Source organism: Carettochelys insculpta, chromosome 1, assembly GCF_033958435.1.
Source record: "Carettochelys insculpta isolate YL-2023 chromosome 1, ASM3395843v1, whole genome shotgun sequence".
Taxonomy (NCBI): Eukaryota; Metazoa; Chordata; order Testudines; family Carettochelyidae; genus Carettochelys; species Carettochelys insculpta.
In genome coordinates, this window is record NC_134137.1 from 279,620,385 (window position 1) to 279,641,221 (window position 20,837).

The 20,837-nt window shown below is 49.8% G+C and overlaps 1 protein-coding gene across 1 annotated transcript; it reads right to left on the bottom strand.

Annotated features, from left to right (window-relative positions):
• Positions 1-6: 6 nt before the first annotated feature.
• IL2RB (interleukin 2 receptor subunit beta) lies at positions 7-20,512 on the bottom strand. Its single transcript, XM_074983867.1, has 15 exons — positions 20,477-20,512; positions 19,230-19,338; positions 18,725-18,848; positions 18,203-18,278; positions 17,286-17,394; positions 16,898-17,046; positions 16,408-16,600; positions 11,939-12,062; positions 10,118-10,193; positions 9,236-9,344; positions 8,844-8,992; positions 8,354-8,546; positions 5,236-5,347; positions 3,350-3,434; positions 7-2,385 (listed from the first exon to the last, which is right to left on the bottom strand). The coding sequence occupies exons 1-15, from the start codon at positions 20,510-20,512 to the stop codon at positions 1,558-1,560; spliced, it is 2,472 nt and encodes an 823-aa protein (XP_074839968.1). The 3' UTR covers positions 7-1,557.
• Between the last annotated feature and the right edge of the window lie 325 nt (positions 20,513-20,837).

Genomic DNA, 20,837 nt, shown 5'->3' on the forward strand with positions numbered 1-20,837 from the left:
TCACGGGGCTATTGTTGCCCTCAGGCAAAGGAAGGAATGGGTATTACCCATTAAATGAGTTCCACTGAATGCAGGATGTGGGATGGATTCTTTCACAATGATCTTCTCACAGTTGAATGACAGGACTTTGGTCTGCAGGGCAAAGAGGCTTTTGATTTTGTGAAAAGATTGTGGCAAGAATGGGAAATGCTGTGCTCTATTTTATTGTTAGCATCTCTCTTGCTTCCTCATGCCCCATAAGATGGGGGAATTTTCCCCAGCTTGTTTGCTGATAGCAGGGATTTTTTTACCACCTCCCTTGTTTAACGTGACTCATTTCTGGCTTTGAATTGTCTTTGAAGACCCAAGCCCAAACCCGGCTATCAAGTTGGGACCAAGCTGACTGAAACACTCATTTCATACAGACTGGAGTGGGAAAGATATAGGAAATGAACTAAACTCTGGGCCAATCAATAAGGACTGCCCTGAACCAGCATTCCCTCTAATTGATTCCATCCATAGGCAGAATAAAGGCATGTGCAGATGTGCGCCACCAATAGAAACACAAGCTGCCCACCATGGACGGCTGTGGGTGTTCTGCTAATCACCTGGGCAGCACCTGAATCCTTCTCGGGCAGCCGCACAGCACTCAACTTACCGTCAGCCCCTTCCATCTTTTCACCCCCATCCTCAGCAGCACCCAGCACTTACTGGCAACTCACCACTTCCACCTTCTCAAGTATTTCTGTTCCTTTGTAGATTCTTCCATCCCCTGTGGATTGGTACTTGAGGGATGGAAAGTTCGGCTGCTCAGCCTGAGAGTTTGGTACCATCTTCAGGCTGAGTTGCAGAGCAATCCAATTTCTCTTTCTCCATTTGCTCTAAGTCCATTAATTGTTGCAATGCCCATTTCTAACTATCTCAATTTCATTTCTATCCGTCTCCCAGTTTGTGTATCTAGTTCTCCTTCCATGGTGTCCATAAAGCCACAGTGTTTACCAAGTCATTAGCTGATCCACCATAATATTGCCTGTGCCACAGACTCCATCCCTGCACTCCTCTCTCTTGCTAAACACCTTGTTTCCTAAATTCTCTTCCCTTCACCTGCTCCCCCATCCAAAACTGACCCTTTACTTTCCCTGTAGGTTGTGGGTATGGATCATGTTCGTTCCACCTACTGCTAATGCTCCCATTCCCTTGCAATAGAGCTCTAGTTCAAATTGTTGGGCTGGTGACATCTTCCACATGAAGCCTGTGAGTGCAACCCACACCCTTTATAAATGAAAAACACTTTTTAATAATGAGCATGTTATAACTGTTGGAGGTGAAGTGCCGTTTGGGATGGAGGCGGACAGCTCACAACCACTCACGTAATAATCCTGTGAGCCCCTGAGCAGTCACAACCCCGTCTGAGAACCCCTGCACTAGAGAAAAGTACAACAGTCTTTCTCCATGCTAGACAAGAAACAATTCCCATTGAGTTTGTTGAAACTAACGTTCACTTCTTCTCTTAGACAGACAGTTTGTCTCCTTGCCCATCCCTCCCCCCAGGGAAGACCTTCAGCTCGCAGGCAGACCTTAGCCGGAATGATGGTTGTATTGGCTTTGAAGCTCACTCAAAGATAGGTAGGCCTCAGTGTTTGGGACCTGGCTGGAGGAAGCAGTGCTGTGGAGATCAGCTTGACCTTGCCTCGGTGGTATGGACAGGGAAAATGAGAAGCTAGCATCTGCCACAGGAGTAGTGGAATTGATTTGAGGGTCTGCATCCCCAGACTCCCCGGTGATTTGAATGGCTTTGTTGTCATCCAGCTCAGGGAGAGCAGAGAGGACTAAACCAGGCTTCTGATGGGATTCAGTGAGCTGTAAAACTGTGGCATTTCCATTCACTTTCTCATCCTGTTTCAATACCAATGCCGGGAAGGTGCTCTCAGGTGACGGAAGAGCCTCTGGTAGTGCTCCAAGCCCACTGGCTGTGCTCTGTGTCTCTCCGGCAAAGGAACTGTTCTGGAAACCTTGATTCCCTTCGATATAATGAAGGAATTTGGAGGAGAATTGTGACAGGTCATCTTCCATCATGCAGAGATCTGGGGAGGAGAGTGCACCATAGGAATCGCCATCTTCACTGCCACTGGTCTTCCGGACAAAGGACTCATTGGTGAAATACACCTGGCAGGGCTCAATGTCACAGGCATCAGGGAGGTGGAAAAAGAAGTAGCCTTGGTTGGTGAAGCAGCTGGACAGTGATTGCCCACTCATTTCTGCGGGGGCACTGGGGGTGAGAAAGGCCTTGGGAAGGAGGAGCTGGGATTCCTGGGTCTCCTTCTGAATTATCTCTAGCTGGGAGATCTCTGGGGAGAAGCTGCTCACACTGAAGAGAGACGTGGAAAATGGTGAGGAGAGCCACTTCTGAAAAGGAAGGAGGGACACAAAAGATATTATCACAGAGGTAGCCATGTTAGTCTGTATCTTCAAAACCAAGAAGAAGTCCTGTGGCACCTTATAGACTAAGATATTTTGGAGCATAAGCTTCCGTGGGCAGATCTGACGAAGCAGGTCTTTGCCCACGAAAGCTTATGCTCCAAAATTTCTGTTTGTCTTTAAGGTGCCACAAGACTTCTTGTTATTTCTGAAAAGATATTGTTACATTCAAAGCAGAAGCCATAACGCTCTCACTGTAAAGACACAAGGCCCAGGATCTCTCTTCCAGCATGTCTATGGTGGACACAGGCCTGACACCTCCCATCCAGAATACACGCCTTAATCATTGCTCCTCTGGGATCTCCATAAGGAATAGGTCCCCGAGGATCCCTCCCTGCGCTCTGAGACAGTTTAAAATAAGGAGCTTCCTCAAGAGTCTACTCTGTGTGATTTCCATAAGGAGAAGGAAGAAGAAAGGGATACAGGGAAGATGAAAGAGAGCACGGAAGAGAAAGAGAAAGGAGCTGAAGGGTGGAGGAGAGAGGGAGGAAATGATGACTGGCCAGAGGAGGGACTAGAGTAAGTGAAGACGAAGGCACAGAAACAGAGTGGGATGGACTCTGATAGCCTTGAGCTGTCCTGTACTCCTGAGCGCTCCCTCAACCCCTCCGGTCAGCAGAGCAGGGCACTGAGATTTGGTGGTTTGCATTTTCTCAGTTCTGTACTTAGAGATGCAGCAGCCAAATGGGAGCTTTAAAAGGTCAGAAATAAAACTGAAGTAAATCCCCCAGCAGCCAGCAGTGGAGGGGCCAGTGATACACTCTTACCAACGAGCTGATTCCCCAACGTCCTTCCCATCCATCTGCAGTGTGAGGCACTTAGCCAGTCCTCCCCTGCTCCTTCTTCTCCGACACCCTCCCCCAAACACCCCTCCTTTCCCTTGTCCCCATACCTGAACATCTCCTCTGTGCACAGTGCTCAGCGGGGGAAAGAACTTGTCTGGGTCTGGAATGTAAATCCTCAGCAACTTCTTAAACCTTCACAGAGAGAGAGAGAAGGAGAAAGTGAATGTGATGTGGAGACCTCTGGCGCTCCAGGGGTTCTGACTTTCTGCTCACTGGACCAAGTGTAAATGAAGAGTAACTGCACTAAAGTCAATGGAGTTACACTGGTGTAATGGAGCCCCAGGGCTCATTATTCCCCTCCTGCCCAACCAGCAGCCTGAGAAAAATCTCTGCACTTCCCAATGGGCTTAGTGGGCTGGGGACACAGAGACTGAGAGAGATGAGACCACAACAAAAGCTATTTCCCTCAGCCCTAACCCCAGAGCTGAGAATGTCGCCATTCACCAACATGCTTGCCTCCCTCTCCCAGTTGCCCAGGCCTGTCTGTCCCTTTCATTAGCTGCCAAGCAGGGAGGATCACCATCTGTGGTCCAAACTGCTACCATGGTTTCCAAGACCTGGTCGCCGTAGGCTGATGGTGCCGCACTTGGTTGCCATACCAGAAATGCAAAGATTGCATTGCTGCCATGGAATGGCAACACCCCATCTCTGCGCCTTGTCATTGGCTGCAGCATAGCAATTATGTATGCCATTAACACTGCAGCGCCCCTTCACAATGCCTTACAGACTCATGACATAACAAGCTACACTGGGACACAGGTATTGCCAGACCATACCAGAGGAAAGGCATCCACTCGGCTTTCCTGTCTCTGAAGGTGGTCAACACAAAAACCCTTCAGATGCCTAAAGGTCTCCTGTTGCACCTTTACTGTGCAATAATCTACCGCTAGGGAATTTCCTCTTCAGCCCCATCAGCCCATTCTCTGAAGCAGGAGGATGTGATAGTCCTTGTACATTTACACTAGCAAGTGTCGCTGCAGATGCTATTTTCATTCCTGCACATCCCACCCGTTTCTGCACAGCATTATCCTGCATCACTGAGTTCCATGGGTTAACTGTACAACTGAGAGAAGAGGGCTTGCTATATTTATACGTTGTAAATGGAGTGCTCCTTCGCCCTGGCATTATGACACAGGGTGAACAGGAGAGGCCAGTTGATGTCTGTTCCCATAGTCATTTTATATACTCCTAAAGTCTCTCTTCCTTTGCAAATGAAATACTCCCCACTGTGTAAGCAATCTTTCTATGGGAGCACCTCCCCTCTCTGATAGGTGGATTGCTTCTCCCTGTGCCTCTTCTAGTCTGCTGTGTCGGTTTCTGAGATGGGGTGACTACATCTGAAACCACTTTCAATCTCTGTGATGCTGGCCAGGCTATTTCCTCCATAATTGTACCGGGGGACCTTTGTGCAGCACAGTCAGCATAGATTCAGAAGAATATTAGGGCAGCAATGATGGGAAGGAAGAGGTTTAGATCAGCATCCCAGGTCTGCATGCAGTCTCAGCCCTGCCCATGTCTCAGTTTAGCCATGTTGTGAGAGATTAAAAAGTGCATAGGCCTCATTTGGGTTCTTCCCTACAAAAGTAAATTTCAGCTACAGGTAGTTAGGTGCCTGACTTCTATGGGTCTCATTGTGATTTAAGTGCTGAAATTCCTTTACAATCTGTCCCAGAGAGAAAGTGTCCTGTAGCTATTTTGAGCTTGGTGCAGCTATGACATCACACTGTGTCCCAGTGTCATGGTACAAAGCTTAATTCCCTCATGGTCAGGGCATTCGACAGGACAACTCCCATAGCACTTAGAATGACTTGGATGCAAATCAGACGAAGGGACTCTGGCCTCCCAGGAGCAGCCTTGTCTGAGAGACAGAGAACGCAGGCAGAAAGAGTAACTCTGGGATGAGACCAAAGAGGACCATGTAAGTCCTTTTTACCATTTCCGTGGCTGTGAGTTGATGATCAAGAAGAGGAGGAGGAGGAGGAAGATAGTGCACATGGTTCCTACAATGATGGGCATTTTAAGCTGGAGGTCTTCCAGGGGAAGGCCTGCAAGAGGAAAGAAAGAGTTACCAGAAAGGGTCAGCCAGAACAGAGGTGGGAACTTCATAAGATCCAGGCTTGAGATCCAGGTCAGCCAAGTGGACGACTGACCACATGAGGCATGCCTTTGGCAACAGGAACAGATCTGAGTGCCTGAACAGCCTTGCCAATGCACCTCACCGCTCACCTGCAGCCTCCCTCTGCTGTTATTGTCCTGGACAGCCACACAACCCAATGACCTTGCACTTCATCCCTAACATACTGTCTCCTACTGTTCTCTTGTGAACACAGTGGTACAAGCCCATCGGAGCTCTGTCCTGCCCACACCCTTTAATCTTTATCTTATGTCCCCTCTACCTGCACACCTCGTCTTGAACCTGCGCATGCCCTCCCACACCCCTGGGATGGGGGAGACACAGAGGAGAGAAGAGGGTGAGCAAAGGAAAACAGCTGGACACCTTTGCAGAAATTTCTCTCTCATGCCCTTGAGAAGTTCCTAAGATCCCTTTGTTTCCTCTGTCACTGGTAACTTTGACTCCCAGTTGCCAAGGCAACTGGTTATAGCTAGATTCTTTTTGCTGACATCATATGCTGTCAAACTTGATCGCCACAGCAACACCGTGTCCCTTCTAAACATAGCTGCTATGCTTATAACACCTCCCCCTCCACTCAATGTATGCATGTGTTGGTGGTGGGGGGAACCCTCCAGCTGCCTGTTTCCTGTGAAGTAACCAAAACTGAAAGTAGCTGAGGACTCACCAGACACCCTGTTGGAGAAGGTAGTTGCCAAGGCTACAAGCTGCACAGGCTTCTGACTGGCCTGGACACCTGCTCTACACTGCCCATGAGAGCATCCTAGGGTAACAACTCTTTAGGCAGCTAACTCCCACTGAGTTTAGTACGCATTAAACACCTAAGGGCATTTCAGCCTCTAGCCCCATGGCCCTTTGGAGCCGAGGTCCCACTGATTTTTAGTGCACCTAAAGCTCTAAAGTGTCCGAGTTACATTTGAAAATGGGACTTGGGCTCCTAAGTTACAGGTGCCTTGTTGAAAATGTTCCCCTGGCCTCTTGCTCCACAGGTCAGGAAGCCGTTCTGCTGCTCTCAGCGAGGGAGCCCCCAGTGCAATCTGCAACTGGAATCCTGGCCCACTGAAATCAATGACAAAACTCTCATTGACTTCAACGGGGCCAGGTGTTCCCTCTGGGGCACATGGCCTCTGGACCAGTAGGCCCTGCTCACCTGAGCTGCGTCTACACGTGCACGCTACTTCGAAGTAGCGGCACCAACTTCGAAATAGTGCCTGTCGCGTCTACACGCGTCGGGCGCTATTTCGAAGTTAACTTCGACGTTAGGCGGCGAGACGTCGAAGTCGCTAACCTCATGAGGAGATAGGAATAGTGCCCTACTTCAACGTTCAACGTCGAATTAGGGACCGTGTAGACGATCCGCGTCCCGCAACGTCGAAATTGCCGGGTCCTCCATGGCGGCCATCAGCTGGGGGGTTGAGAGATGCTCTCTCTCCAGCCCCTGCGGGGCTCTATGGTCACCGTGGGCAGCAGCCCTTAGCCCAGGGCTTCTGGCTGCTTCTGCGGCAGCTGGGGATCTATGCTGCAGGCACAGGGTCTGCAACCAGTTGTCGGCTCTGTGTATCTTGTGTTGTTTAGTGCAACTGTGTCTGGGAGGGGCCCTTTAAGGGAGCGGCTTGCTGTTGAGTCCGCCCTGTGACCCTGTCTGCAGCTGTGCCTGGCATCCCTATTTCGATGTGTGCTACTTTGACGTGTAGACGTTCCCTCGCTGCGCCTATTTCGATGTTGGGCTGAGCAACGTCGAAGTTGAACATTGACGTTGCCGGCCCTGGAGGACGTGTAGACGTTATTCATCGAAATAGACTATTTCGATGTTGGCTGCACGTGTAGACGTAGCCCTGATCAGAGTCTAGGATTGCAGGAAAGGCTCCTCTCAACCTATTTCCAGACCTTATCCTCTAATTTCTGCTCCTGTCCTTTCCCCAACTTTTTCTGCTCCCACATAATACCAAGGCTTGTTCTCCCTTTTCTACTGTGCTTCTCTCCCAGGGTCAGATTCAGAGGTAGGTGACCCAGGTGGCCACTTAAGAGTGCTGGCACTGGACTCAAGAAGTGATTTTTGTTGTTAGCAACAAACGGGAAAATAGAACATTTGAAGTAGCATGTTTCAGGTATTCTGTATGTTGATTCATTTTTCAAATAATCTCCTAGCATGTCCTGGAGCTTTGTAGAATCTCATGGAACATTATAAACCTTCTAAGAACTACATTTTTCTGGAACCTTCTACAACGTTGCCTGCCATGCCCTCCTGGGTATATAAGGGGCAGGGCATTGCCAGTCAGTCAGATGTAAGCCTTAAGTGAAGCAAAGTGAGAGCTCTGCTGCAATATTTTGAACATTGTTTTATTGCGTAATTGAGAAAGCATCCTTCCGCTTTAAGTCTTGAAAATTGTAAGTAGCAGCTAATGCAGAACACATTTAATGAGACACCGGAGACATCAATTGAACTGCTATGTATGCAACACTGCACAAGAAATATTCTTACTTCTTTTGAACCTGAAGACTAGGGTTAATCTTCTAAGGCTGTCACCTACTTAATACTATTTAATATTGATCCATCACTGCTATTGCTCAGTTCAATTGCTTGATGTAAGTACATTTCGGTTATGCTTAAAACAGAGAAGTTTCTATAAGCTGAGACAAAATATTATTTCCCCATATTTAAATGAATAGATACACGTTTAAAAGCAGTAGGGGGCTGACTGATCCTTTTATATGACAGGGATAAAACAAACATGCGAATCATGGATCAAAGTCGCCATATGGCCGACAAGTACAACACAAATAAGGTATTCAAAAGCTTAGCAAATGGAGTGGGGGAGTGAAGAGCCCCCTTGCTGGAGGACCATTTGGATTGTGGCTGTCCCTGCTCTGTATTAACCTACCTCCAAGCCTTGGCCTCTGCCAAACTCTGTCGGCTTACCTGCATATGCAAGCTCAGCCCCAGGTGCCACACCACTAGGATCGGTCCTCCACACTAGCGTCTTGCTCCAGTTGCTCCACACGCCATGTTCCTTTGGCTGCACATGAACTTTCGCCTCATACTCTGTGTCAGGCGACAGGTTCTCAATCCTCACCCATTCCTGGTCCTGCTTGATAGGGAGCAGCTTGGCAGTCTGGGATAGAGTCAAAGTTACAGAGTGATTGCTGTGTTCTCCCACTCAGGGCCCAGACTGTCTCTTTGCTGTCCCATCCGAGCAGAGCTGGCAGCTTATGGTACTGACAAAGCTCAAGTAGGACTTGTTGCCCCCTTTGGCCTCCTGGGCGGAGATGGCATTGCGACCATCCATGGAAGGGTCTAGAACACAAGCAACAGGGCAGGTTCTGTGCAGTAAGGCAGCTCTATCCGCCTCCACAAGTTACAGGCCCGAGGCCTGTCAGCGGGAGAAGTGAGTCTGAGATCCTGCACTCACCTCCCAGGGCTCTCTGCGATCTCTGTACTGCACTTCAAATTCCCGTTTGTTTTCTAAGTAGTGAGAGGAAACAGGGACTCTCCACGTTAAGTTGCAGCTGGAATCACTGGTGTTTACCACTCGGAGGTTGTCGGGTGCTCTCAGCTGGACTGGGGAGAGAGGAGGGTGGGAGGTGCTGGGACACACCGTGGGAAACAAAAGCCAAGGCTACAATAGCAGGATGCTCCCCGGCTCTCTGTTATGTGGCACCATGGGCAGACATGGTCCTCCAGGGGGAAGGTCTTGGGGCATCAGAGTAAATACAAGACTACTCAGCAAGGATGTGCTGGCCCAGGGGACAAATCTAACCACGCACTGCAGACTTGGTAGACCAAACACTGGTCAATACTCACTGTTGTCCATCGGTCTGAATTTCTGCTGTTGCATCACAGTTGTCCATTTTTTCCCAATTTGGCAGGACACATTCAGGCTAAGTAAGTGTGCAACGGTGAAGGCCTGAAACTGCAGGGAAATGTGCTACTAGCATTAACAATCCCTCCACTATGTATTGCTCACCTCTCAAGGTCTCTATCAGCACAGGTTGTGATAATGCAAGACCTTTGCACCTCCCTTCCTAAGGACCTCAAAGGGCTGAGCACATGTTTATAAGCTGGGCGTTGTTAATTTAGCCCCATTTGGGGAAACTGAGGCACGGGGATTCTGTGATTTAATTATTCAGTGCACATTCTCCCTTCTTCTGCAAGGGGTGGGCACAAAATGTATTGAATCTGGGTAGTGGGACAGGGGCTGCTCGTTAGGTTCTCCCTGTCCTGCAGGATCCAATGTTCAGGTTGCATGTGACAGTTTTTCTACATTTACATCACAACAGTGCAGCCTCAGAGAGCATCACCCTGTCAGTGCACAGAATCAGCACTCAGGAAGCCTATGTTGATCTGTGTGACATAACACTCTGAGCCCTGTATCTCTCCTGGGACCTCACGCTGTAGGGCTTTGGGTTGACCCATGGAAACAGGCAATGGGAACTGCCTAGTTTGTGATGGGCTGTGACTGGCAAGCCAAGCAAGGGAGGTAAATACACTGTAAAAGCAGGGTGACACCTCCTGGGGATAGCAACAGATTGGCTGGACAGTGACTGGTTACTGACCTATGTCTGGGCAAGGTATTATCCCTACTCCTAGTCAGGAGTCTAGAAGTCTGTTCTTAGAGTGACAACCCATAAACAAATCACGCCCTGGTCCTTTTATTAGACACTTCATTTCAGCTGGGTTACCTACATCAGTTTCTTCACTGTAGACTAGCTCACATCTCCTGGGTTTTGTGACAGGTAAGTCACAATGCCTTGCTGGAGGCCTGTGAGAAAGAAAACCAGAACAGAGCTGAGCTGCAGGGCCTGGTGTGCATGTAATTATTTCTTTAGAATGGCCATCATCCAAGGCTCTATTCACCCTGACATCCCTGCTACCGCAGTACCCCAAAATCCCAGCAGCATAAACTACTCAAGAGAACAGGAACTCAGCCAGTCAGCTACAGAGTCCCTTTGCTCATGCAGGGAGCCCGCCTCCTCCAAAACCCTTTTCAGAAAGACATCTTTGGCCATGTGTCCAGAAAGTCATCAGATTACAAATCTTATGGGCCAAGCAGCGGGATATGTTGCAGCGTTCTGGCATCCTCACAGGCAAAACCCTGCCAGCCACCTCCTCTAGTTTAGGCCCTCTGCCCCTGGGGAGGGCCCAGCACCACTGCGGCATCTGCTGTAAGAGAAACTGCCTCCTACCTCTCTGCCCACTGCCGCTGGGAGCACCGAGAAGATGAACCACATTGTCTCTCCCCTTGTCCCCACTAAACACTACAGCAGGGGAGATGGCATTACACTGCTCATTGGGAGTCTTATAGCCACTGCCCTCTGCCTCTCTCCCAGCCAGTGCTGGCCTGCTTAGTTCCTGCCCACCTCAGAGTTTGAAGACCTAATACTGGTAAGCCATTTGCTTGGATGCAGAATGAACGACGAAAGAAAAATCAAGACCCTGATATTCAGCGCAATGGGTGGTTCGAATAGGCGAGGCAGACCCCCAGAGACTGGAGAAATGATATAGCAGATTGGTGCGCAACTAGTCTACAGAAACTAAGCCACTCCGCCCTGGACAGGGAAAGATGGCAGGAAATAGCGAGAGAGGCATCAGACACCAACGGGAGCTGAGCCCACGGTTATCAATGGTGATGATCATTTGCTTGGACTCACCATCCCCAAGCAATGGAAACCTGCTCCGCTTCCTACCCTGCACATCAGCCACACGGGGGTAGACAGGCCCAGGCCATCTCACAGCAGCCACCAGCAGTCAGTGGAGACCCAACAAGCGCAAGAACCAGAGCAAATCTATTCCTCAAATGAGCATCCGTCTATCCACCAAAAGGGAGGCTGGTGCCTCACCTGACCAACAACCCCAAAGCTAGAGACTACAGGGCCTCCACCAGCCACCACTGCAGAGTGGAGACCAGGTAATGGAGGTGAAAGGGAAAGGCAACATGGTGGACCTATGAGGGTGGGAAGACTAATAGATATTATGCTAGGGGAAAGACTATTTGATTCAGACAGTGGCGCATGTTGCTGCCTGAGCTGGAAGAGTTATCAGGGAACTCTTCCCTTCCGGAGAGGAGTCCAGTGATTAACGTAAAAATCATGTAAGGTTTCAGTCCAATTATGAGTGCCCTTACTCTAAGGCCTGGGAATAAGACAGCCCACAGCCTGGAGCTCTTTGGAAAATGAATCAGTTACAGCAACAGAAAGGAGAAGAAGAACCCAAGCTGGATTTCCACTGAAATGAGGAGAAATACTTGAGTAGCTGGCCTAGGTCTTAGCTAACCCAGGGGGTGGGAGATATGAGGGGGAAGCAGCCTCAGAGAGCCCTCCCCTCACCATGCGTCAATCTGCGCCACTCCACTGCAATCACATTACACCAGCTGAGGATCTGGCCTTATGTCTCCATTAGAGTTAGACCTCCAAGTAAATAGTTCCTTTTGGGTAGAGTCAAAGAATGCCATGATGACAATTAGAGCTGGACAGCTGTTAGCTTTGATAAATAATTTCAGCCACCTACGCATAAGAAGTCTGAGGAGAAATGGCATGAAGACGGCATTGTGCTTCTGTGAGACTCCTGTCTGGAGCCCAGGTGCAAAAGATCATCGCCCGTGAGTCGTAAAAACAAGTTAGATTTGAAAGTCCTGCAAACAGAGAAAAGATTCCATTATATCAACCCTGTCAACAAAGGCATTAAGCATTAATGCTCATTCCATGCTGTGTCCATTTCACACACTGGCTGGTGCCCTGAAGCAACTTCTAAGGGACATCTCCAGACAAGAATGGAGGAAACCTAAGGCCTCATTCCCCCAAATGAAATCCCTCAGACAGGACCTTCACTATTATACGGTGCTTGTGCTCTTTTGCTTTAGCTTCTCCTGTCCTGTTGCAAGACATGTACAAACCCTCAAATGTTCCTGTCCGTGATTTGTAGTCTGCAAATTTGCCAGTTGCCACTGTATATTAGTTCCACCATCAACCACCATGTGTGGGAGACACATAAGGATTGATTAGCTTTCCGAGAGTGTTTTTTATTACACAGCAATTAACAGCATACACAAAATGTCCAGTGGAAAGGGAGATAACAGGGAAGGGCAGTCTCCTGATGTACGTTTTCACATCTGTATGTCTCCAGCTGCCAGTTGGAAGTGGTCTGAAGGGATGGAATGAACCAAGTACTGTGTCAGGCCAGGAAGATGCAACGAATGTGTAGAAGGAATTAGAGGAGGGCATGGCAAGCAATTCTGTATGGGCTACTGGGGGAAAGAGAGGAGGCAGGCACACATGCATTCTGCCTGCAAAACGATTAGGGACTTCATCATCTCTGTTTGCTCCTGCATTGCTTCTATCATCCACTTCTGGCTCATTAAAGCTCGCTCCTGGAGGTCCTTTCTCTCCTGCCTTAAAATTCCAATGAATTGTCTCTCTCTGTGCCTCTTGCTTTTGTTTTGTGGCATCACTGGATTGTATCACCTCCCAGAACACGTCCTCCTGCACCAGTGTGTAGGGGGTTTCCCCGAAGGCCACATCTGCAGAACCACAAGAAACAATAAACAGAAGCATGAGGGTTAGTGCACTCACAGAATCAAATTGCAAGGTAAAATGCACATTTTAATCCTGTCCCTTGGCAAGCACAGAGCTCAGCGAAGGCCCTAGAGGTGGTGAGTGCAGCCCAGAGAGGGGGTGTGTGTGTGTGTGTGTGATCAAGTTGGGGGAAAGGGACTTTGTGGTGTTTTAAGAGTATTGCTTCAACCAAATAGGGAACAATTGCAAATTCTGCCATGATTTTCAACAGGCAGGGGTCAATCTCTCTCTCCTGAGGGTACACAAGGATACAAGGGAGCATCTCATGACCGTGTGTGCCTTCAAACCAGGACTTTATGCTGCTCAGCTGTGGACCACTTTGGTCCCTACACGAGCGATTGTCAATTGATGCAGGAAAATTTCCTACAAGAGGGGAAGGAACCAAGCAGCTCTGCTAAGGAACCTTTGGCAGAGGACTGGCAAGTGCCTTCAGGCAAGGTTCCTAGAGAGCTCATTGGAGGATTCCTGTGAAATCTGGGTGTAAATTAACATATCATTCCACCCCATGGCATAGTTGTACACAGGAATGTGAAGCACATGGAGACACAGCTAGTCTTGCTTAGTGCTACCGCTTGCCCCCTTACAGCATAAGGACAATTCTCACCCATGTAACTGAGCAGCATCAACTCAGACAGATCGCTTACCAGAGCTCTCCTCTCCTCCATCACGCAGGCCTGTGAAGGAGCGCTGGGACTGGCTTGAACCATCCAATGTCAAGAAGAGGCCTTGGCTCACCATGGAACTGTATGACCCAGTTGCCTTTCCCATCTCGTCCTCCAGCTCCCCATCCTTGTCCTTCAATTTGCCCTCAGGATGGAGTCTACTATCTCCAGCCCTCCTCCCCCAAAAGAATCCAGAGGGCTGTTGGTGTTGGAAGTCGGGGGCCACCTCCCAGGATGGTGTTCAGCTCCAGAATGAAGTAGCAGATCATCAGTGCAGCACCAGGGCAACAGTTTCACTCCCTCGCCTGCTGGTACCAGATTGTCCCACAGTACTGCTGCGTATCCCCTTTGGACCACTTCTCCAGCATGCCATTAGAAATCTGACCTTAGATATCAAAGTTCTGACGGCTGGAGTGGAGCTGGGGCCTCGCAGCCTCCTCTCCCCACAGACCCAGCAGCTCCAACAACTCCAGTGTGCTCCAAGTGGGAGAGCGTTTGCTGCATGGAGCCACCGGGATCAGCTGGGAAGCTACAATGTGAACTGTCCACATCAAAACAAACAGGAAGTGGAATTTCAAAAATCCCCAGCCCTTTGAAGGGATGGAGTGGATGCCTGTGCACTCGGTTGCAGGGCAGCGGAGTTTGAACTGCTGACCGGAGCGATGAGGCTGGACATTGTGGGACACCTCCTGGAAGCCATTTACAGTGACATAACAAAGTATAGCATCTACACCGACACTTCGCTGGTTTATCTTTGCCACTCATTGATGTGTTTTTATATTGTCGGCAGAGCAGGAAAGCTTTGTCGGTGGAAGCAGTATTGTAGCGTGTATGTCTCCAATGTTTTGTCAGTGGAAGCTGACTTTTGTCAACAAAACGTTCGGGTAGACAAGGCCTAAAATCTCTTGGTTTCCTCTGCCTCTGGTAACTGACTCCCAGTTGCCACAACTACTGGTTGCAGCTGGATCCTTTTTGCTGACATCATATGTCAGCAAAGTTTGCTTGCCACGCAACTCCCCACTCCTTCTAAACATAGCTGCGCAGTTTATATCACCACCTGGCTCGTGGGGGGAACCCATCATCTGCCTACGTCTTATGCAGAAATTAAAACTGAAAGGAGCTGAGGACTCACCAGACACTCCTGCTGCAGATGGTATTTGCCCAGGCTTCAGGTTATGAAGGTTTCTGGCTGGGTGACCCAGAGCCCTGCTCTGCACTGCCCACGTGGGACTCCTAGAATTGCCAGGTCTCTGGTTTTTGACCAGAGCACCTTGTTGAAGGGGGACTGTGCTGGCTCTGGTCAGCACTGCTAACCAGGCTCTGAAAAGTCCATTCCAGTTCCGCACAGCTCCCAGGAAGCAGCCTGCATGTCCCTCTGGTTCCTAGGCTGAAGGGCCGCCACAGGGGCTCTGTGCAAGGCCCCTCTCCAAGCGCTGACTCCACAGCCCTGACTGTCCAGGAACCACACCCAATGGAAGCTGCAGGGTGAGACTTGCAAGATGGAATACTGTGCACAGCCTATGGGCTGCCCTATGAACCAGAGGAACTTACTGGCCACTTCCTGGGAGCCTCCCAAGGTTGGCACCACCCAGAGCCCATGGCCTAAAGCACTCCTGCATCCCAGCTGTCTGCCTCCTGCACCCCTGCCCCAGTCCTGCACTTCTTCCCACCCTCTGAACCCCTCCCCTCTCCTCCAGCCTGGAGCCCCTGTCTGTACCCCAAACTCCTCATCCCTACCCCAGAGCCCACAAGCCCAGCTGAAACACACCTCCCTCACGCAGGGCAACCCTCTGCCCAAGCCTGGAGTCCCCCCCCACATCCTCAAACCCTCATATTCTGGTCCCCCACTGAGCCCAGAGTCCATAGCCCTCACACCCCAAATTCCTGCCTCCACCCAGAGCCCTCTCCCACCTTTCAAAGCTCTCAGCCTACCCTTTAGCTCAGAGTCCTCTCCTGCACCCCAAAATCTTCATGCTGTTCCTAAGAGCCTGAACCCCCAGACAGAGCACTCATCTCCTGCTGCACCCCAGTCCATGCCCCAGCCTAGTGAAAATGAACAAGGGAACGAGGGTCAGGAAGAATGAGTGACGGAGGGAGGGGGATGGAAGTAGTGGGGACGGGGTCTCAGAGGAGGAGCAAGGACAGGGCAGGGTAGGAGGTAGGGCAAGGGTGTTATGTTTTCTGCTACTACAAAATTGGCATCCCTAGGCTGTGCTTGGGTAACTCTTTGCAGAAGCTGATTAGGCAGCCAGCTCTCACTGCTTTCAATACATAGTAGACACCTAAAACAGGTCACATCTGGCCCCATGGCACCTCAGAACCCAGGTCCCACTGAATTTCAGTGAGCCTTAAGCTACTGAGATCCCAAGTCATGTCTGAAAATGGGACTTGGGCTCCTTACTTATAGACACCCTGTTGAAAATATCCCCTAGCCTCTTGCTCTACAAATCAGGGAGTGGCTCTGCCGCCCTAAGCAAGGGAGCCCCCAGTAGAGTCTGTGTCTGGAAACCTGGCAGGCTTTCACCGGGGGCTCTTGGCCTCTGTACCAGTAGGCCCTGCTCAACTGATCTGGGTCTAGGATTACAGGAAAGTGCCCTCTCAGCCTATTTCTAATCATTCTGTTGTTCTTTGATTTGTGCAACCTACGGTCCCCTACTTTTCCTGCTCCCACAGAACTCCAAACCTTGCTCTCCCCGCACCTGTCAACAAGCCGTGGCCTCTGTCCACCTCTCAGTGGGCTTACCTGTATGCCAAAGCTCAGCCCCAGGTGCCACACCACTAGGATCGGTCCTCCACACTAGCGTCTTGCTCCAGTTGCTCCACACGCCATGTTCCTTTGGCTGCACATGAACTTTCGCCTCATACTCTGTGTCAGGCGACAGGTTCTCAATCCTCACCCATTCCTGGTCCTGCTTGATAGGGAGCAGCTTGGCAGTCTGGGATAGAGTCAAAGTTACAGAGTGATTGCTGTGTTCTCCCACTCAGGGCCCAGACTGTCTCTTTGCTGTCCCATCCGAGCAGAGCTGGCAGCTTATGGTACTGACAAAGCTCAAGTAGGACTTGTTGCCCCCTTTGGCCTCCTGGGCGGAGATGGCATTGCGACCATCCATGGAAGGGTCTAGAACACAAGCAACAGGGCAGGTTCTGTGCAGTAAGGCAGCTCTATCCGCCTCCACAAGTTACAGGCCCGAGGCCTGTCAGCGGGAGAAGTGAGTCTGAGATCCTGCACTCACCTCCCAGGGCTCTCTGCGATCTCTGTACTGCACTTCAAATTCCCGTTTGTTTTCTAAGTAGTGAGAGGAAACAGGGACTCTCCACGTTAAGTTGCAGCTGGAATCACTGGTGTTTACCACTCGGAGGTTGTCGGGTGCTCTCAGCTGGACTGGGGAGAGAGGAGGGTGGGAGGTGCTGGGACACACCGTGGGAAACAAAAGCAAAGTCTACAATAGCAGGTTGCTCCCTGGCTCTCTGTTATGTGGCACCATGGGCAGACATGGTCCTCCAGGGGGAAGATCGCGCATAGGGTTAACAGAAGGCTACTCATTTAGGACATGCTGGCCCAACAGATAGATCTAACCAGGCACTGCAGACTTGGGAGATCAAACACCGGTCAACACTCACTGTTGTCCATCGGTCTGAATTTCTGCTGTTGCATCACAGTTGTCCATTTTTTCCCAATATGGCAGGACACATTCAGGATAAGTGAGTTTGCAATGGTGAAGGCCTGAAACTGCAGGGAAATTTGCTATATGCATTAACAGTCTCCTATGCATAGTTACACTCCTAAGGCCTCCCTCACCACAGGTTGTGATAATGCACGACCTTTGCACCTCGAATCCTAAGGATCCTGAAGTGTTTTGCACATGTTAATAAGCTGGGCCATCATTAATTTAGCCCCATTGGGGAAACTGAGGCATGGGGATTCTGTGATTTAATTATTCAGTGCACATTCTCCCTTCTTCTGCAAGGGGTGGGCGCAAAACATATTGAATCTAGGTAGTGAGACGGGGCTGCTTGTTAGGTTCTCCCTGTCCTGCAGGATCCAATGATCAGCTTGCATGACAGTTTTTCTGCATTTACATTACAACAGTGCAGCCTCAGAGAGCATCACCCTGTCAGTACACCTAGAATCAGCACTCAGGAAACCTATGTCAACCTGCACAACATAACACTCTGAGCCCTGTAACTCTCCTGGGACCTCACGCTGTAGGGCTTTGGGTTGACCCATGGAAACAGGCAATGGGAACTGCCTAGTTTGTGAAGGGGTGTGACTGGCAAGCTAAGCAAGGGCGGTAAATACACTGTAAAAGCAGGGTGACACCTCCTGGGGACAGCAACACATTGGCTGGACAGTGACTGGTTATTGACTATGTCCAGGCCAGCGTATTAACCCTACTCCTAGTCAGACGTCTAGAAGCAGGAACTAAAGTAATCTTATAGCAGCACTCCTGTGTGTCTCTGTTCTTGGAGTGACAAGCCATAAACAAATCACGCCCTAGTCCTTTTATTAGCCACTACATTTCAATTGGGTTACCTACATCAGAGACTTCATTGTAGACTAGCTCACATCTCCTGGGTTGTGTGACAGGTAATGTACAATGCCTTGCTGCATCCCTGTTAGAGAGAAAAAAGCAGAACAGTATAAGACCCCAGTCTTGTTATTAACATCCTTACTCTAAGGCCTGGAAATAGGACAGCCCACAGAGTGGAGCTCTTTGGAAAGTGAATCAATTACAGAAACAGAAAGGAGGAGAAGAACCCAAGCTGAATTTCCACTAAAAAGAGGAGAGACACTACAGTAGCTGGCCTAGGTCTTAGCTAACCTAGGAGTGGGAGACATGAGGGGGTAGTGGCCTCAGAAAGCCATCTCCTCACCATGTGTCAATCTGTGCAGCTCCACTGCAATCGATCATGTTACACCAGCTAAGGATCTGGCCCTATGTTTGTATTAGAGTTAGACCTCCAGGTAACTAGTTCCCTTTGTGCAGAATCAAAGGACACCATTTTGACTATTCGAACTCGACAGTCGTGGGCTTTGCTAAATAATTTCAGCCACGTACCTGTTAGAAGCGTCAGGAGAAATGGCGCGAAGTTGGCATGGTGCTTCTGTGAGATTCCTGTCTGGAGCCCAGGTGCAAAAGACTGTCACCCGCAAGTCATAGAAACAAGTTAGACTTGAGGGTCCTGCAAAGAGGGAAAAGATTCTATTACATCAACCCTACCAAGAAAGGCATTGAGTATTAGCAACCATTTCATGCAGTGTCCATTTCATAGACTGCCTGGTGCCCTGAAGGAACATCTAAGGAACATCTCTAAACAAGAAAGGAGGAAACCAATGGCTCTTAGTACTTCTCATATGTCTCACAATGGGAAGCCTCCCATAGGAAGTTATACTTCGTGTTGTTCTTGTGCTTCTTTGCTTTAGTGCCTCCTGCCCTGTTGTGAGACATGGACCAACCATCAAATTGCACATCAAACCCACATCTCATAGAATTAAACTCAGTCTTACATGTTGCCCCACCTGCCCTAATTCTCTTTCCGGGACAAAGGAGAACCCTTTCTTACCCTGCATGGTTCTTGATGCCAGTGAAACACCCAGAAGGATGGACAGCCAGAGGCAAAGCAGACGGGAAGGAGAGGACTTCATCCCTACAGGGCATGGGAGGGGTCCACCCTGGAAAACAGAAGGAGAAACACCCCCCCAGCACAGGTGAGAAGGGCAAAGTTCCACACATCTCAGCAGAGGCGGTTTCTGCAGCAATCTTCTCCCTTAGTGCTGTGACCAGGAGTCTGTGACAGGTCTAAAGTCTGCCTCCAACAGGAGCACCACCTACACACCAAGCTGCCCAGGCTTCTTGCCCAAATGAAATCCCACTCAACAGACTGCATCTACCTCCATAATCTGAACTGTCTCCTTCCTTGTGTGCCTTGCTCAGCAGTGAAACAGTTAGCAACACTCGCAGTGAAATTGATAACAAAGCAAATGCCTTCTCAAAATGAATCTGAGAGCGCACCACTCAGTGCTATTGTTTCAGGTAGGCTGCTGACTCAGACAGACATACTGCAGGAGTCACACCCAGTTCACATTATGAAGGGTTTTTTTTCTAAACCTTAAACACTAGCGAATTCAAGGGCGGTTGTAGTAACTTAGCTGTGGGGGTCAGAGAGCCTCCTGGCTGTAGCGGGAGAGTTAGTGAAGGAAGTAGGGGTGAATGGACAAATCTGGAGAACCTGTATGGTACTGGGAAAAGTAGGATCACAGAAAGGATTTCAAGTCCAGTAGATCTAATTTCAACACATGCACACGCACACACACCAGTCTCCATGTTTGGACAGTCCTGAGCGCACCCCACACACGGCTCCAGGGATACCCACCCAGTCCTGCTTTGGAAGGAGCCTTCGCTCTCCATATCCATACAGTACAGGGCATCACCCACACCCCACGCTGCCCCGGCAATAGAACTGCTCCATTCTGCTCAGGGCCAGGGGAACAGTCCTCTCTCTGCTCAAAAGAGGAGCCCCAAAGTTTCTTGTACAAAGTGAGATAGGTTCTTGAGCAAACCCCAAAGGGGTAACATGCCAGAGGACTGCCATGGGACATGATCATATTTCAGTTCAGAGAAAGAGATCAGACAACAGCCCCCCTTGCACAAGACGTGGGGCACACTGAGACAGAGAGAGAGCGAGAGAAATAAATTATCAGTCTTTGCCAACAGCTAAAACAATGTATCAAACTGAAACTTCTTCCAAGAAGCTCCACCGATCAACCACCTCCCCCCCCCCGTGGGAAATGCTGGGCATCGACCCATTACCTTCCTAAGCGATGACCTCCTTAGCTGTGCAGTCATGCCAGAGATGACCCTCAGGGACGGGAACAGCGTGTCCGGTGGAACTCAGGTGCCAGCCTTGGAATGCTGAAGGATGGGGTGTGGCAAAGGGGCTTCCTTTCCTGTTCAGGGCATGGCACGGCTGGTGGGAATGGCTGTGGGACGGAGCCCCAGGCAGTCCTGCGAGTGCAAAGGGCTCCCTAGCGATCTGTCGTTTCTTCGCCGTAAGCACAGGAAGCTGTATCTAGCTTGCCCTGTCAAAGTGAGACTAAGCGCCGAAGTGCCGAAATGGCTAGCGAGGCCGAGAATAAAAAGCCCCAAACCACGTCCACTTCCTGACGGTAAA